This window comes from Brachyistius frenatus, unplaced genomic scaffold (assembly GCF_029030835.1).
Source record: "Brachyistius frenatus isolate BFR_SWC_R1_liver_20210118 unplaced genomic scaffold, ASM2903083v1 Contig_74, whole genome shotgun sequence".
NCBI classification, from domain to species: Eukaryota; Metazoa; Chordata; class Actinopteri; family Embiotocidae; genus Brachyistius; species Brachyistius frenatus.
The window spans coordinates 1,991,663-2,011,195 of record NW_027210673.1 but is presented as its reverse complement, the minus strand read 5'-3'; the positions used below and the strand labels follow the sequence as shown (position 1 = coordinate 2,011,195).

General features: G+C 40.2%; 1 protein-coding gene across 8 annotated transcripts in view; it reads right to left on the bottom strand.

Annotated features, from left to right (window-relative positions):
- Window positions 1–19,533, bottom strand: part of megf11 (multiple EGF-like-domains 11) — a 70,172-nt gene that overhangs the window by 27,869 nt on the left and 22,770 nt on the right. For 5 of the 8 annotated variants that reach the window (XM_069708314.1, XM_069708320.1, XM_069708315.1 and 2 more), the window contains exons 6-7: window positions 18,335–18,427; window positions 18,153–18,173 (exon numbers count right to left, since the gene is read on the bottom strand). In XM_069708314.1, the coding sequence (XP_069564415.1) occupies window positions 18,153–18,173; window positions 18,335–18,427 (114 nt within the window). The remainder of the gene's footprint in view (window positions 1–18,152; window positions 18,174–18,334; window positions 18,428–19,533) is intronic. The other 3 variants (XM_069708316.1, XM_069708317.1, XM_069708319.1) reach the window with 1 other exon arrangement.

Genomic DNA, 19,533 nt, shown 5'->3' with positions numbered 1-19,533 from the left:
AAGCCAGCGACACAGCGTAACAAAATGCATGTCTCCTGTCAATGTAAGTGATACAAAGCATTAATCAAGCTATGACCACCTGGTATCCCAGAAGACAAGTGACTACAGAAAGCTTGTGTATGAAAAATACACTTTACAGAGAGCTTGAAAACATTAATGTTATTTTCCAGACAGGTTGTATGATCACATTAACGCTTGAACAGTATCTTTAAGTAACTAAATGTACACATTTCACATAAGATACCTGTTGAGCCTCTTTCATTTTCAGACTGTTTTGATATGAATATTTCTGTGATGACTTTTACCTTGTTAACATCAACAAAACTGTCACATATAAATGCCTTATGATACATACTGCAGCTTTAACGTTAATAACTTAAAGTTTAAGTTCAACTTCCACATTTTCTATTATTTCCAATAACAAGACTCAGTTTGACAGCTCTATGGAAAGCAACAACATCATCCTCATCTTACGTAATGGCTGCTAATGCTTAGAGCTTAATTATCTAATTGGCTGCAGTTGTAATGTTATTGATACTATTAAAGCTGCATCAGTCAATCTATTGTAGGGGGAAGAAGGACAGCAAAATAAACTAACAGATACACAGTCAACACATTATCTCCTACTTAGTTGTTACAAAGCTTAGCCTAATGGGTTGTCAAATAGCAGCCTGCTGCAAACAGTGAGCAGCATTAGCATTTTGAGTTTTTCTGGTCATGCATGTTCAGTTTTCACTCATTTTATTTGTAGTTTTAATTCGTTTCGTTTGAATTTTTAAGTTCTCCACAACATTGTGGGAAAAATGTATGGGAGTTATGAGACAACCTTAGTTTAATAACAAGCAGACCCCTTTATATATTAGGGATAATAATAAGTCATTAAATTCAGTGTTAATATCATACATACTTCTGGTTTACTGTGTTTTGAATCAAATTGTTGCTTCTTCCCTTGTAGTAAAATAAGTAAAGCTGCATTACCATCAAGCAAAATGAAATGATCAAACAGGTGCAAAACAGAGGTCTGTTGCTAAGAAATTGGTGGTGAAACAAACAGTACCAGACTGAATATATGTGACGTTAATACACCACAACTGTCACAGAGAAAGGTCTTAATAACACCCTGAATTTAATCTGCAAAAAGGGAAGCACATGTGCAAGCTGTTCACACCTCCCAGTGCCTACAGGGAAGAGCAAACAAGGAACAAGTCATTTTTCATATATACTAGTTTGTTACTTTAATGTTTTTAACACCTTTTTCAGGTGCAACTTCAGCAGTCAGCCGTTAAAATGGCCAATGGGGAGAAACGTCTAAGGTGCTGGAGACAGTGAAACTATCAAACTGCTGTTACTTGCTCACTTTTTAAACTTTAATACTGACTGACTAATTGTATTGAACTTATAGTAATAGTGCAGAAGGTTTTAATTTGGAATAGAACCTGGATGAGACTACATTCATCCTCTGTGATAACTATGCAAATATCCCGGAGGTTTCGTCCCTCAGTAATGACCAACAGCAAAAACATTCTTTCAAGCTGTAAATTGGTTAAGTTACATAAACTAGCTGCTTTACATAGAGTAGAGCTCAGTGACATTGCTAAGTGGTACCTGAGAGAATGATGTAAAACAATCAATTCCCACATTCCTGAGGGGAATTGGCCTGTTTAAAAAACCTCAATAAATCCCATAAACTGCAAACAAACAGCTAATTTTTTAGGTTTAATGAACAACCAGCTTCAATTTGATGAACAATCAGCACTGAGCTGGGGTAGCAGGCAGTCTTCACTCCGAGCCTAATTGTTCTTTTTAGGTCCTGGTGATGATATAAGTGATTGGTATGGCCTCATGTTCCTCCATCAGCAGCACCATCAGCTGTACAGCCTCAGAAAAGCCCAGTTTGAGATCCAGTTGTAAATGCAAAGACACAATGCCTCCTCCTTGTATGCTCTCTTTGCCAGAGCTGTGATCAGCCGGAGTAGAAGCTTAATGAACCCTGCTTCATGGTCGGCACTGAGGCCTGTTTTTCCAGGTACACAGCAGGAAGATGATCAGCCCTTCCCTGATACAGACAGGTCTGCCCCGAAGGGGGTCCCGAAACACCGGGCTAGTGCAGTATTACTTGTGTGGTTGGACAGACTAGAAGCCACATTACAGGGCTCACATTGATTTGATATAATCTGCTCCTGGCCTCCAGACTGGCATGAATGAGTTCCCTGAAGGTTAAGCGGCTGCCACGCAAACGACCCTGGCACATTAAATCTGAGGTGTGTGCAGGCGGCCATGGTAATGGATGAGCAGTTTAGCTGCAACTTTGTTTAGAAGTCTATAAGCACTCATCAGCGCTCCCTCAGCTCAACAGTGCTCCCTCAGCATGGCAGAAAAATAGGCAGTGTCTATAACTCACCTCTGGCTTCAGCTCAGACCTTGACCACAGTGATAGAGAGTGCATTTTATATTCTTACATGTTTAAGTCAAAATATGATGTCAGAGAAAAATTCCAGAGATGCAGAGAAAAACTGAAATAAACCAAAATCTATCCAGTGCTTAATTTGCAGACTTTCTGGTGCTTAGAGCTCAACAAATGTTACCATTTGAAGTTTTAAACCTTCTTTAGCTTGCAGTTAGAGGCCTCAGCACATTGAGAGCAAAGCCCATTATCTCGCTGTCTCTCTCCTACACAGAGGTTCTCAAACTTTACCCAGTAGTCTCTCACTTCCCAGCTCTGACAGCATTTAACTGTGATTAAGGAGTCAGAGTTCATGATGAGCTGCGGGCAAAAACAGAGAGAAACAGCAGAAGAAAGTAGCATGTAGCATTAAGGCTTCAGCTTCGAGAGAGTACAGCTAAATTGTGTGCGGAGATGAGGACCCCTGTGGGTTGTGGTGTATAGGCAATGAATCTCACACAAGTCTGAAAGTAGAGAAGTTGCAATCCAACCCATTAACTGGTCTGACCTGGGTCAATGCGCCTAACCAAAGGACATATACACTAGCCAGGCTTGACTCAGAGCTCATAATGCATAACAGTTAGAATGTGGATAACCTCACACACAGGGAAAGGTCCAATCCCAAGATGCTGGGTGAAATCCCCTTGGCTGGAACAAAACAGATCACGATGAGGGGCTACGGGCAGGTAGTAAACTTCTGAAGGTGATGTCCAAAGAATGGGCTGAGAGAGTCATCATGGTGGTGCTAAGCTTTGAAGTGTGCTCAAGAGTCTGCATAATCAGAGGCTGGCTGCAAAAGGATTAAAACCAAACAGCTTTCAGCAGCTGACTTCATTCAGAAGTTCTCCTGAACTTGGCCTCTGCAGCAAAATGTTTGTCACTGTTCTCTGTGAGGAGACGTCTATGCCACAGAAAGCTGCCATAAGCTTCTCAAAGCTAAATGCAAAATGAGGGGCCTGAGTCAAGCTCTTTAAACACAAGAATATCTCTCCCCATTGAAATGGCACCCGAGTTTTATACCCCATTTATACAGCAGGATGTAAGGAAAAAGCAAACTTCAATTACAATCACGCCTGGTATAAATGCTGGCCACTCGAGGTGGCTGGTGCAGACGGTTGCTTGCTGCTTTGCCAACTCTAACTGGAAATACCACATTATTGCTGCTGGAATATTTGGCACACAGCCCGACTTCACTCCCCGCTGCCTGAGTCACTCACTGTCACATAACTATTATTAACACACACTGCTCACACTTGAGGAATAACTTAACTAAAGACATAAGAAGGAAAAATGCTCTGGCTCCCGAGAGCTTTTTACCCATCGCTTACTTTTTAGCAGAGCTTGTAGCAAAGCAAAGCAGCGTGACTTATTGTCTTGATGAGTCTCCTGCATTGCCTCATGAGAAGAATGCACCTCTGAGTTTCATATTGTCTCATTCACACTTTGTACCACTAGCTTTGTTCTTTTTCCCTCTCTCCTTGACAGATTTGAATTTTCAAATTATACTTCATGGCCAGAATTAATGCAGGCAAGTCACTGCTTAAAAATGGCACGACGAGACAAGCTTTCTTTCGACATTTTAAATGTTAGAATGATATTTTTGAAAGGAACAATGAACTAATCCTTCATACAATTTAGCTGACACAAGAATGCGTAATATTCTGCTCCTCAGTCAATATGAGCTATTTGTAATAGGAGTTATTCAATAAAAGCCCAACTTAACATGCAGCTATTCATCACAGCTCCCTGACTCAGAGGCAGACTAATAGAGTGAAAAGCAGGCAAGACTGGTTCCAGGGTCTAGAAGGAAAGTGATGATTGTTGTGTAAAGTGGTAAATTTGCACTGAGTGATAAATGTCTCTCAGCTTTGTTAAACTTGGGGCTGTAAAAGCTGCCAATATGCTACAAGACAAGCCCTACCTTCCCCTCCATGTTGTGCTGACATCTATGACGCTGTTATTTATTAGTCCTCAGAAAAACCCAGACGTGACAAGTAAAAAGTATAGATACAGCCATGAGAGCTTGACAAATTAATTTCTAAATATACAGAAGAAACTGTCAATAGTCCTGGGGGCCATTCTGCTGAATTGGAATAACAGTGTCCTGCAGCTTCTGCTGTTGGGCGTGTCTTCTGTCCTGCCTTAATTCATCTTAGCTGAGCCCCTGTGTGTTCACATTTCCCTGGGGGGAGGATGAGCAACTCAGACACACAACACAACACAGACTCTCCGAACACAGTTTGCCACTAAGACAGTTCACTATAATGCTCCATATGCTGCCCCCTGATACCACCTTGCAGTTGGATAAGACGTAACGAGATCTGACTGTTGCCTGTTTGGAACCACAAAACTAATGAGTGAACAACTTAATTCTTTTAGGACTATGCATTACTGATTAAAAAGTCTGGCCTGGTTGTTTATCCCGAGGATCTGACCATTTGTCTGAGTTCTGCTCAGGATGTGAATCTGGATCAATACAGGCGCTGCAGGTGCCAGGCAGCTCCTCTGCAGCGCAGCGCTAACAGGGTTAACAGGTGCAGTGGTTGACCAAGACAGACAAGGCCAGGTCATATCATGCTTTAATACCAAACAAGCACTTAAAAGTGATGCTACTTAAAAGAGCAGCCCTCTCTTCCTAATAAAGCCGGCCCTGTTGAGCGTTAATGCAAGCAGGCTGCGACAGATGCCTCGCCTCAGTGCAATAAAACAGTCACTTGTTCAACAGAACCTGACACGGCTCATGAAAGCTTCTGGATCAGCAAATGGTTACACAGCCCACTGCTCCTTCCAATTAATAATTTACCCTTCACCCTGTCCTGCAGAAAACAAACCCTTTGCTCTCTTGCCACAGGACAACAGCATGAAAGCAATCAGAGCAGAGGCGGACGCTTATCTGTGGTGCACAACAATACACAATGACTGGAGTATAAATACAGCAAAGATTGTGCTGCATCGCAGACATGACACAAAAACAGTAAATCAGTCATTGGGAATGACGAGGCCGCTCAAGAAACAATGTCAACCCGATAAAACCGACTGTTACCACACTTAATTTGCACACATTGATTTCCTATTTTCAATTATTAATTCTAATTAGGATGAAGTAGAAGTTGCAATGGGGGCAACAGCAGTCAATGTAAAGGGGTGCAGTGACGGAGTGGAGACTGATTTAAAGTCATATAATGCCAATACAGGCATCCCCCAACGCTAATGCTTTATGCATTTCAGAGGCAAAGTTTGTACTTTTTAATTTGATATAGTTTAAAGCCAGCCCATGGCAGTGACTTTACAGAGTGAGATTGCACATACAAAACTATAATCAGATAGTGATGTACTGTTTAAATCACTAATAATGCATTAGTATTTATGATCCATTGTATTGGACACTGACAGGAGCCATTCTGCATATACATTTCCCCAATATTTGTATTTTTAGTAACTATTGCTTTTAACACAGTATTTTAAAGTATAGTATTACTACTCAGTGAAAGTAATGGATCTTCCACCACCGCAGGTAAACTTTAACCCAATTTTCACCAAACCAGATTAAGAGAAGGTACATCTCCCTTACCCTGACAAAGCCACAGTCACAGATCTGCTTTTTTGTATCCATATACAGTGATAAACAACAAGAGGAAAAATACAAAATGTTCCCTTACAGAAAACCACATGAATTTCACATGTGAAAACATGTATTTTGCCATGGGAAACATGTGGTTTTGGAAAAAAAAATTATGTGTGAAGCCTGTGTAGATTCCCATGTGATAACTCTTCCACATATTTCCCCATGTTATCATGTATTACAACATTTGGCATACAAATGGAAAACATGGGAAACTCATGTTTTGTTTTTTGTAAGGGCTAAAAAAAAAATGAAATACAAAAACAAAACTGACTACATGGCAGTCCTTTGTCTCATGGCTTCTGATGTGCTTTATTACATTTATTATCATCATATCAAGGTCTTTTACCTGCACTGCCTTTTACTTTGAGTATAGAGCTGCAGTGTGAGTGGCTATTGTTGTGCCTCAAGTATCCCAATGCGTGACTGAATTTATTTGCATAACTAGAAACAAACTCTTCGTGTCAATTTGTGTCCATGCTACTAATTAGTGCACCTCTGTGTTTGTCGTATGGCTTCTGTGGTTTTCCTGCAGCAGAGACACAGAAAATGTAACCTCATCCTAACAGATTAAGACTAACTGTAAAGATTTGTGTATGAGGAGGGTTTCATGTGGCACTGAACATACTAGGTTTTAAATCAGAGGAGGCTGTCATAGGTGAACTTTGGACTCACTATCAGGGGGTAAAAGCTTAAAAGATATTTTAAAATCTACATGACATCAATTATCTATGTATACGCCAGGCTGCTGCACTGAAAATAGCAGGTTAGAAAAGCAGGTTCTGTTTGGTGCATCGCCAAACAAAACAACAAAAATCACCAGCACAGCATGCCACAATAACAAACAACATAACATCCTGCAGGCTGCAGGAAAGCCCCTCGGAGTCGCACTGCACAGCACATTCAACATCACACAATAGAAAAGCTTGAATTTCATACTGTATCAGACACAAATGACCATTATGAACAAATTATAAACACTGAGCAGTCAGACTGACATTTACACATCATTTTTGAAAGATCATCTAATTGTTTATTTATTTAACATTTAAAATTTGAAAAACAAATTTGACCTGTAGGTCACCCCTGCAACAAACAATCACCTGTGGCAACAGTAACGTAACATGAAAACTAGACATTTGATTAGACAAACACAAAAAATGGTGTGATCTACAAAGCTATCTAAAAGAAAATAAACCTACAGAAAAACACATTTTGTCTTTGTCTTTCCATGTAAATAGAGCTGAAGCTAATGCTTATTTTTCATTATTGATTAATCAGCTTAGTTTCTGAAAAATGTATCAATAATTAAATTAAACTACTATGTTGTTCATAATGTCTGAATATAATGAAAGATATCGCAATTTCCCAAAAACCAAATGTGACATGAAATTGCTTGTTGTGTATGAAAAACTGTACAAAATCCCCCCCCAACAATAACCACAATTAAAACACGAAGAATAACTTAAGCAATCATCAAATTATCAAGATTGTTGCCAATTATATTTCCTCAACTGACTGATGAATTAATCGACTAATCCTTTCAGTTCTAAATGTGAGAGTAAGGAGGGTTTTCATATTGCTAAAACACAAAGAAGGTGGCATGGTCAAGTTATCCATGAGGGTCCCTTCAAAACAACAGCACTCGGTCAAGTAACCCTTGATGACGATGATCCCATTGATCAGCTCTAATAAATGTATACAGTATGTGCCATGACTTTCTTTAGCTGAAAAGGTAAATCAGTATTAACTATCTGAAGTGTTATCAGTAACAAATACTCAACCTTGCACAGGCTTGGAGCATGACGGTTAAAAGTTAGCACGATGGTAAAAGACAGCAATGCTCAGCTTGAATTTATTCCAGATATTGTACTGTAATGTTGAGAAGTTTTCACAGTGGAAAATCTTTTCAAATGTCCACAGAAACTTGTTGAATCACTCTTGCAGCGTAATTGAACTCGCAGCTGATCAATATGTTGCAAACATATATTGTTGCTCTACTTAAACCAGCATACTTCAGTCAATAGAAGATGGTGAAGGAGAGAAGCGGATTGTTTCTGTGGATGCCTTTCTTCATTGCAAACGATAAAAATTCAAGTTAAATATCACATGCGCTGCTTTGAAAGAACTAGCTATTACCATTTCACTGCTGCCTCTCAAACTTTAAGAGGTTAGAACAGAGCAAAGATGGAGAGGAAAAATATATTTTTGAGAGGTATGTTACGGTATTGCTTCTCTTCAAGTTGTTAGATAATTTACTTTAACAGACGGCTGATGCATGCAGTTTAAAACTAAAAAGACTGGAAACTTGTGAGCATGTTTCATCATTCGTAGTAGTTGTAGTAGCACACATGAAGGACTCATTCTGAAGTAACAAAAACACAATGATTCCAAGTTTAAGGTGATTTTATGCTAATGAAAACATCATTATAAATATCATTCAATTTCTGCTAATAAATCCTTCTAAATCCTACACAGTGAATCTTTAAAAAAAAAAAAAACGCCTCTAGTTTTTAAATCATGTCTTAGAAATTCAAAACATAAATCAGAAATTAATCTAAAACTGATCATTTACAGAAAACTGAAAAAGCAGCAAAAGTGTAACACTAAATGAGATAAAAAAAAAAAAAAAATTAAAAAAAATAAAACTCGTAGATTCCTGGGCAGAGAGAACCAGTACAAATCCTTGTCAACACTCAGAGCCACATTTACATGAAGAACACACCAGGTGTTAAAAAATAACAAGTTGAAGTGTGAGCTTATAAAATGTTTAGCCATCTGTCAATTTGATTATTTAAATTATCTTAAGCTATACCTGCACAGCAAAGTAACAAAATTGGAGTGAAAGAGCATTAAAAAGCCTTTTGACCAACATAGACAGGTTCATGAATGCAAATGCACAGAAAATTATTATTTTTCCTGTTTGTATGCCTTTGACCATTTCCCCTGCATGCAATGTTGTGTAAGCAAACAACACTTGTCAGTTGTCTACTAAAACACAATGATTTTATAAGTCTTAACGCGTTTGCATATGGGTATGTCGCTCACTGTAAACACATAACATGATTTAGCTGAAAGACCGACAATCAGTGAGTCTATCCACCTACCAAATTAAACCCACCAATACAGAAACACATACGCGCATGGAAACATGAGGATAATTGCATTTTAATGATCTCACATTATGCAAATGCTCATCATGAAGCCATAAATCTTGGAGGGAGTTTCTACCTGCCTGACCACCGGTAATGCCAACAGACTGAAATATATTGTGTGAGGAAACTTATGAAGAAAAGACTTTAACTGGCCTCAATTTATAATATGACCAGTTATAATACCTTTCCCCTGTGGATTTAAATAATATAAATTGGCGAGAAAGACGCCAAAAACACCAGAAAAGCATAATTTTATTTTTCATATAGATCTATTATTGATCAAAATTCCACTGGATAATTCAGATTTATCTAAAAAATCAGCAAAATATGGTATAGGAGCATATTTAAAACCTACTATATTAGTACTGGATTCTGTGAAATATTTAAATATCTGAAAAATAGAGGTTTGAAAACCACAGCACTGCATTATGATCAATTAGGTAAGAAGTAGTGGATGCATAGATGGCTATGAATATGAACGGACAGAAATAGGAAAACATCTCTAGCCTTTGATTAAAACAGAAAAACTGTAGATTATGAGTTTTTCTTTATACCTTGGATAATACAGAGCCTTTGGAGAGTTCTCCCCCCCCCCCAAAAAAAAAAAAAATATCCTAGAATTCAGCTCAAATGAACTGCTGGCTCTGAAAGCAACATTGTTATCCCAGTCTCTGAAACTTGCAAGGCCCATGAATTATTCTTCCCGATTCTCAAAGTCAAAGTGAAGTAAAAAGTATACAACAGCAACTTAGTGGAACATTGTGTGTGAGCGAGTGACAGCGAGAGAAAGGGAGCGGGATACTGTAGTCACATTGAAGAGGCAGATAAGAAATTAATCAAGCAATCAGGTACTAGTGGGGTCAGCATGGGGCATAAATCCTGAATCTCAGCTCACATGACATTTACTATGAGCATAGAGTTTAAAATATTTAAAACTATATTGATTTAATCATTGACCACTTTTGATTAGAAATTAAGGACAAACAAAAGATTAAAAAAATAATAATAATTCCATCCAAAGCCTTATTTCAGAGTCAATGGAAGGACCATTGATATTGATCCATGGACCTTAACCCTCTTTTTGTTCTGTGGCGGAGGGCGATTTTGTCATTCATACTACAGTATGGCTACACTTGAAATGGAAGTGAGTCCCAGAATTATAATACAAGCTCGTGTTTAAAGTGTGAGGCTGAGAGAATCACATGGTGTCAAGTTTCTTTGCAAATCTAATTTCTCTGGAGGGATTCATCACTTTGAGGATGCGGGTGCCTGAACCATGTCAGTCAGCATTTTCTGCCTTTTATCCATCTAAACTCAATTGAAAGGGCTTAATGAAGTGCACACTACAGGACATGATGAACTCCTATAGGTCTAAGACTTGACGTTGTATCGGCTGGTGACGTGCGCTTGTCTGAGAAAGATGGCTACAGTGGCACTGATTTTGTGTTTTGTGCCGTTTTATTTCAGCTGTACAACTAATTTTGGATCAGTTTCTGCACAACGCAGATTGGGTCCTCATGAATGCATCCTTGTAACTGGTAATGATTACATTTCCTCTAAAATATCCTTTGATCCTTATCGACCAGATGCCCTTTTGTCAATGTTTAGATCCCAGGCTACATCTCTTTGTTCTACTTAGTACGCCCTAGCCATGTGATAGCGTCTCTTCGTGTTTTGTCCTTTTCCTTTTCCCTCTGTGGCCACAGCCACCAATTTAATTGAATTTCTGGGCTTTTAATGTCTGCATTAGTCTAATCAGAGAAGAGGAAAGTAGAGTTGTTTATCTTGACCTTGGTCGATTTAGCAGGGGGTATTTGTGGAGATGATAATACCTAACTATTCTGCAAGATTGTAACCCTTGCTTTTATCGATCAACTAGTCAAAGGTGCTCATAGACATTCCCGACACTGACGTGCACTCAGGTGCCAGGGAGAAAGCATTTCTGGTGACAAACTGCAGTAAACTCATACAAAACACACACAATAAGTCTGCTGTGATTCTGTTACGATCAAAACACTGTCTTTTATATTTAACAATGTTAATGTGGAAAAATATATTTTATATGAGCTGACCTAGCTTACTATTCTGCTTTGTGGGTGTGTAATCTTAAAATGGTAGCACTGGATGATTCATCAGTCAAAAAGATAGGGCTGCCATTAGATTAAGGTGAAGGAAAATTGCTATCTCACACGAGCAACATGCAATGTAACCTTCTGAGAGGGTGGCACGGCTGCAGGCCAGGCAGAGCACACTGGAATGCAAAATACAACCCCAAATACCCAAGGGCCCGGAGGCAAATTTGATTAAAAGTTTGTTTTTCTTCACTCTCAACAAACGGAGGAGCTCGTCGATGCGGCACTGACAGTTAATTGGACTTGGCAGGGCCACGAGTTCATTCGTCAGCATTGTGTGGGGCTTGCCTAGGAGGAGCAGGACAATCGATGTCCCTCAGGACGGCCTGTAATCACTGCAACACTCCAATGAAGTCCAGGGTTAAACATCAGGAGATTGCAGGTGCACCAGAGGATCTGAGAAAGACTGCTAATGCTCGCTCTCCCAAAGCAAACCAAGGACAATGCAACACAGCACCCAAAGGACTGTGGTGATCCCTAAGAACAGAGTTACCTCAGGCTAATACTCTGACCAAAATTATCATGAGGCCAGGGTCCTGAAGGATAATGGGGGTATCTATAATAATATTTTGCTAATAACATGCATGAGACTTTGCAAAATCTAAGATTCCCCTTCTCGTCTAAGGAGGACTTTACGAAGGAGTCGCAGGAGAAATCATAAGAAATAAGGTTGGACACAAGAGAAGAATAAATACGTGTGCTACACAAATCTGATCTTTCTCTTTTAAAGCCATGACAGGTGTATACATTTAGGTCTACCACACACTGAATTGTGAAAAGGTCATCAAAACCAACAATTAATAAAAATCAACTGCATCTTTGAAACAAACGTCATAAACACAGCAATGGAGCACAAAATCAAGTGTGACTTATAGGCTGTGAAATGAGCCTAAAACAGCTTTGTTCTACATTAGTATTCAAGAGATATCTTATCTCTCTAAACTGCTATCATAGCATTTCAGCTATTTTAGATACACTGACCTTCTCTTAAGGACAGGAGATAAGGCTTCTTTTTTTTTTTTTAATGTCCTTATTAAATCAAGCCATCTATGCAGACTCTCAGAGCTGGGTAGTGTGTTCCAGGAGCTCTTAACTCTGTCTCTCACTGACTAATGACAAGCATCACGGTGATAATGACCAGCGGGACTGGATGTTGTATCATCCTAACAATCATCACACAATGCCATGATATCCCCCCAGCTTTTTGTGCTCAGGTTATATGCAAAGAAATCCTGCATGCATGTACACACACACACACACACACACACACACACACACACACACACACACACACACACACACACACACACACACACACACACACACACACACGCACACTTTAGGCATTCTCCAAAAGGTAATGGAGCAGCGAGCTCTTGGGGAATAATAAATCCTGCTTAATGGGATGGTACAAAAAATCTTGAGAGCCAGGCAAAGTCAATCTGCATACTTGGCCGATGAGGCTTAAATATACAGAAAACCTTATAGAGACATATGTGTGTCAAACCAGCTGATGCATGAAAGCCATGCAAAAGCTCTTCAAAAGATTGTAGTTGTCATGTTCGGTGAGAATATTTTTATATTTAATAAATAATCATCATTTGCGTGTGTGTGTGTGTGTGTGTGTGTGTGTGTGTGTGTGTGTGTGTGTGTGTGTGTGTGTGTGTGTGTGTGTGTGTGTGTGTGTGTGTGTGTGTGTGTGTGTGTGTGTGTGTGTGTGTGTGTGGTCGGTAGTAAAGAATGCTGTCAGCCACTGTGTGTGTGCCACAATTCATTTGATGGACTCAATATCAGTCAGCTGAAGTCTTGGCACAGCAATTTACAGCTCACATAAGTCACACGAGTCACTTTGAGACATGCAGGGAAAGATCTGAGAGGCATGCTGTCCGAGCCACATCCTGAAACTTCTCTGTCAGAGCCTGAGCAGTGACATCCACATGGTTCTATCTGCTCTGCTGTGAAACAACAAACAGCCGTTTTTAAACTGCACACAGCCAACTCTAACCACAAAGAAAGTGTGTCAAGTCCTTCCTTTGTTCTTAGCGACAATTAGTGGATGACTAGTCAAAGTAAAGATCTACTAGTAAACATCCATAGTGCAGTCCATTCAACAGCAACACTGCGACATCCCATAATGTGTCAAAAGGATTTACTCCCTGATGAAACTTTTACCAAACTGATTCTTACATTATTATAATCAATGCATTGTTTGCATCCACATTTAATGACTTGCTGTCTTCTTGCTGACACATTTTTTACATTTCTTGGCTCGTTACTGCCACCAACTGTCATTCGATGGCATGAACAACTTAAAACCTGCAGCTGGATGTGTTCACATTCACATAGGATACAAACAAAGTGTGGACCCAGACACACAGTCGAAACATTGCTCCATAGTGTTACTAGTGGTGGAAAACTCCACTGTGTATCTTTAGCTTTTTAATTGTAACAGTGGGTATGACTTTGTTTTTATTTATATACATAGAGAAAAGCTGGTGCAGCAGATACCTGTTCATCAGTGCAATATGGAGTCAGTAACACTGTCACATACTTGGCAGTACATAAACTGGCTGCAAAGCTCCTGGGGAACCCAGTGCAGTATGCAAAAACAAAGCTTGGTCAGCGCAGTAGGGCTCAGCTTCATTGACACACACACACACAAAAACACACACACATGCACAGAGGCATGAGGCACTATAGATCGGTCCATCTTCTGTCCCCCCCGAGAAATACCGTTGCACAGGCACTTTGATCTTTCAGAATGAATGAGGCAGTTTGGCATCGACTGTTACAAGCAGCAAGGAACCTCCTCAAAATGATTCATACAGAATATTTATAGTTCTCCCAAAATGTCTCTTTACATGCTTGTGAAATGAGGAATTCAATCAATATAGACTTCTTTCTTAAAACTTGATGAGGAGATGTAATTTCACTTTACCATCTTTTTTGGGGGGCAGGAGAGGAGGGAGACGGGTTGATATGGGGCCATTATCTCAAAGAAAAGTAACTTGTTGCACTGATGTAGAAGTTGAAAGGCACAAACACACACATGCGCCCTCAAATGCTGAATTCTGAATAAGACGAATGAAGAGAGAACTTCTGAAAGTAAAGTGACATTTGGAGTGATGTGACGAGCGAGAGTAAATCTGCGTGCGTCCCTGTCATGTTCAATGTAATTCATTCTCTTGGTCTTTGACAGCGATTCATGTCAATGTCCTGCTGCTGTGGGATTGGAGGAGAACCAGATGGCTCAGAATATTCTGAGAATAATGTGTAAATACTGTCGACATGTGCCAGAGGGCGTCCTCACAAGAGTGTTTTTCAAAACAAAATGTTTAGCAGCGCAGAGTCAGTCTGGTTACTTTTTCACATTGCATCGGCACTGGTTGGAGCAGTGTCATCTGCAGAGAAATTATCTAATGAAGCTAAAATTATCTGACATTTCTGTTTGACCCAAGCTGTTGTGATCAAAATCCCGAATTCTTAAACTAAATAGGAAAAATCACTGATTTAAAACCTTAAACATGAATAATCTTCCTGTTTTAGTGGCTAATTAACATAAAATAAGTAGTATGAAACATCTCATATTGTGCAATATGCAATACAAAAAAAAAAAAAGCATTCATAGGCCACATTCATCAATTAACCATGTGCACAGCACCCACAGTAACAGCTGCTTTACTATTTTAATACATGTGGGAGGAATATGTTACCTCATGGACCATGGCTGAACAACCACATTAGATTTGGCTATTAAGTGTGATAGATTTCTTCTTAGAACACAAAGGATGCTTTGTGGCTAACAAAGCTAAACTACTCCTTGGACTTTTCAGATACTTATCTTTGTAGCATTGATTTTTAGAATCTCTGCATAAGTGAGCGCACATTTCCACCATAGTAGGAGAAAGAAAACTGCAAGAAGGAAGAGAGAGGAAACACTAAAAGCTCCATATTTATGCACATTTCTCCCTGACCACTGGGAACATATCATTATCCAACTGAAGCACATGAAATCAATGATAGTGCTTCATTGCACCTAATATTTTACAAGTGATTGCGGTTATAGTTAAATATACCTTATGCATACAACATCTATCTTTATCGTCCTCTTTATTTGAAAGCGCTTATTAATGTAGCCTATAGTCACCCTGCGTGACAGACTCTTCAAGACGGATTAAAACTTAAGTGCTGAAAAGAACACAGCGATGAAGGAAAACGGACCAAACCCAAGAAACTCATAAGATGCTGAGATTTCATTCAATAAAGTGATAATATTCTACAAAGATTTGATTTGGGCATTTCATCTCATACTGTGCAGCTCTTTTTACACCAACATATACTAAAAATACTGCAAACCACTACCAATAATATGTTTACATTCTCAAAACCCACTTACAAAATTTCCCCACTGTGGGATTAATAAAGTCCAAGTCTAAGTCTAAAACCCAATACTATACATCAGGAGACTAAAATGACTAAAGACATGCAGAGCTCCATCTATCTGAATTGCCTTTGCAAAAATTGCTGCTGTCCCTTTTTTTTTATTGAGCCTTGTATTTTTTTCATCCATTTTTTTTATTTACATGGTAAAAATCCGTTTGAGAACGCTGCTGAGACACACCCTGGTGACAAAACAAAGTATACACAGTGGCACAGAGAGGACAAACAGAGTGCATTTCAACATAAAAAGAGGAGAAGGCAAAGCAATGGAAAAAAAAACAACAAGCACAACCAAGAAAAAAACTCAAGGACAAAACAAACATGAACAGGCGCAGGGCACTCTTTTAATGCCCTGAACTGTTAAATTAAAAAATAAACAATCAATTCATGACATATAACTAGAAAAACATGTTCAAAACCACGTTCCACAAACACAATACACAAGCATAAGAGCAATCACAGCAACAATTAATCATTCATCACTCTTTTGGGAAAACCTCTACTTAGAAAGCTCCAAATCCACACGTGATGGATGTAGAACAAGACAGCATCTGCAAACAGCAGTCAACAGCAAACATCCTGTTTAACTGTTTCGTATGTGGTCCACATCTACCGGTGTGTCCTTGAGATGAGGGTGAGACACCCGAGGACTCCAAGCAGGTCAGAGGGCAGGTCTGGTCTCAGTGGGACTGTTGCTTCAGACCGAAGACACAGATGAAATGTTTTCTGGCTACAGCAGGTGGACACCAGCAGGTGAAAAATACATGCGATATCTTTCTCCAGCCTCCACCACCGCTCCCAACACCGTTAACTGAATCACTCCCACCTTATCTCCTTCTCTTCTCTGGCTACAAACAGTCAAACTCTTTCTGTTCACCACCTGACCCATATACAAAACTGCTTCCTGGTGGGTGCTGCTCCAGAAAGAAGGTCCAAGCCTTTGATCCGGCTCCAGATCACTGGCTGAAAGGCTGTCACTTCAGCTTTAGGCCGCACAGCATCCCACGGCAGCTCTTCATCTCCAAGCCTGGGCGACACACTTTTTTATCACATTCACACATCCTTTGTCACGTGCCCGGCTCATTCTGCTCTCTCACCAGCTATCGCACCAGGGAATTGGCTTTTATGCGAATACAAATACCTCAACTCAAACACAATAGAGGTAAAATAAACAGCAAATAAACCATGGCATTGATTGTGTTGGAACTGATCATGTGTGCTTTTCAGTCCAAATGAACCATAATATGACAGTAGCATCCACTTACAGTGAGACTTTTACCAAACCGAATCACCTATCTGTGATGGGTGAAAGTAAAATTTACAGTGAAAGACAAAAAAAAAAAGCATTCTGAACCATTTACATGAAGAAAAAAGAGGGCAGATTTAATTTAAAAATTGGCACGCATTCCTCATTTCTACAGATGAAAGCTCGTAAATGAAAAAGCCTGGAACCATGCCTGGTATGGAAATCTAAAGTTATGAATAATGCCTCTGTCTCAATCATCAAGTCTGTTTTAACAAGGTGGATTAGCCAAGCACCTGCAGGCTGAAAGGCACACACGGCTGCACTCCTAACCAACCAAGAGTGGGACAAGACTCCCCGAGGGCCCTGAACCTCACATCCTCCCTGCTAGACCCTCACCAGCCTGTAGGAGTGAGCAGCAGCAAACAGCTCAGACTTGTCATTTATGCCCATGAATCCACCTCCAATAGGCTGGAGTTGCAAGCGAGAGCAGCTGATTTACACACAGTTGCTAATCAGGGAATGGCTCTCTTGCTAATGAAAACTCATAGATCTATACAGTAACACAACTGATATGATTTTAGCTGCCGTTACTCATTCGTAGATATGTAACAGGCAATACGAGTTAAATGCTACTGGGGGTAAACAGTTGGAGTTAAGAATTAGAGGTCAGAAATGTTGACGCAGAAAATGGTGACTGGGTCATAGGTATTGCTATCTCTGTCCTGACCTAGGAATGAGCCTCCTGTATGCACATCTCTCGGCAGACATAAATTTCACAACAGTGGAAATAGATTCTTTCCTCCTGTCTGGCCTCAGTGACGCTCCAGCATTTAGGTGATTGCAGGATGGATATGCTGGACTCCACCCTCCCATTCAGCTGCGGGAGCCGCGGTAACCCCCAGTAAACAGAAAGGCCAGTACAACGCTTTGTTTCAGCCTGGCACTCATCCATCATTCCACTGAACAAGTCATAGGCACCAGTCTAATCATGATTAAGACCATAGCAGAAAGTTTGGTAGACACAGGGGGGGTGCAACCATCCATCCATCCACTATATTCATCAAGCAAATCACTTCCACTTCCAGCAAATGAAAATGAATTCATTGTGACTTACCTGTTCCATTGGCTGTGTTTGCTAAGAAGAGAGGATACAAAGCTAAGCAGCTTTGAGATAGACGGACATCGAGGCAAAACAGATTCACAGCAAGGTCTTATGGACTAACTGGCTGTGAAAGCCATTTAGAATTAAATGAGTCTAAGTGGCTAATTGTAGGTTTAGAAGTAAAGTGCACTTACCACTGGAGCAGTCCAGTCCTCCCCATCCGGGCTCGCACTGGCATGTATCAGGAGACACACAGCGACCATGGACACACTCCTCTGTACACAGAGCTGAGACACACAGAGACATTCCCTCATCAGTGCAGTTTATAATTGAGTTAACACTCGTATACACACACACACACAAGCAGAGTGTAAAACATCATTAAACCACCAATAAACAGCATAATGAAAACCAGCAAGATAACAGCTGAGAGAAAATGGCCCATAAAATTGAACTCTCAATATCTTCCTAATACCATCAAGGGACTAAATCTCAGCTATGGCACTCATATTCAACATCCATCTCAGCTACTTGACACTGAGCTAGATGATTTCTCAAGAGACTGAATCCTTGGTCAACATCTTGGTTTATCACATGGCTTTACTTTCTACAATGAGTCATTATCAGCAGGCTGAGCCATGAAGGAACAAGTTGTAAATCCCCTCTAATTTGATCAGCCAGTGCTTTGTCATATAGTGATGCTTTAATGTAGCAGGTCCGGGCACTGCAGTGTCTACTAAGTGTGCAGTTTTCTTGATCATTCATATTGAGCAACACAGCACCCGATTGATTGGGTCGGCATTAGTATTCCTGGGAGTGTTTTCACAAGAGTTGGAAGTTTTTTCTGAGCTGTGGAATAAAGTGACCTACATGGCGGTTTTTGTTGCAAAAGTGTTTCAAACCAAGAGGGGAAAGTATCACAAAAATAGATACTTAGCATGAACATGGCATTCAAGGTCACCTGACAAGCAGGGTTAAGACAGGCAGACTCTTATCTGAGGAAGGAGACAGTCAGGCCCATCTGAGGAGAGAGAAACCCCGCTTGCTGGGAATCAGCAGTCCACTAACATGGCCTGTGGAGGGATGATACACAATCCAAGGGCAGCAGAGCAGACAGTCCGTCCTCTTAACTGATCAGACCTCATCTAACACTTCATCCAAGTTCTGCTTCTTTTGTTATTTACTTTTTGTTTTGTGACTTGGTCAAACGTGAAAAAAGGGCAGTAGGACAGAATCCGTGTCCTGGGGTGATATTGCAGCTCTGCGTGCCACAATATGACACCCGTCCTGCAGGCAGTGAGGTCAGCAGGGGCTGGCTGCAGGCCTGAACAGCGCCATTATAGATTATCACTCAATCAGGCTTCGATTAGGATCCACCACCAGCGGGAGAGAT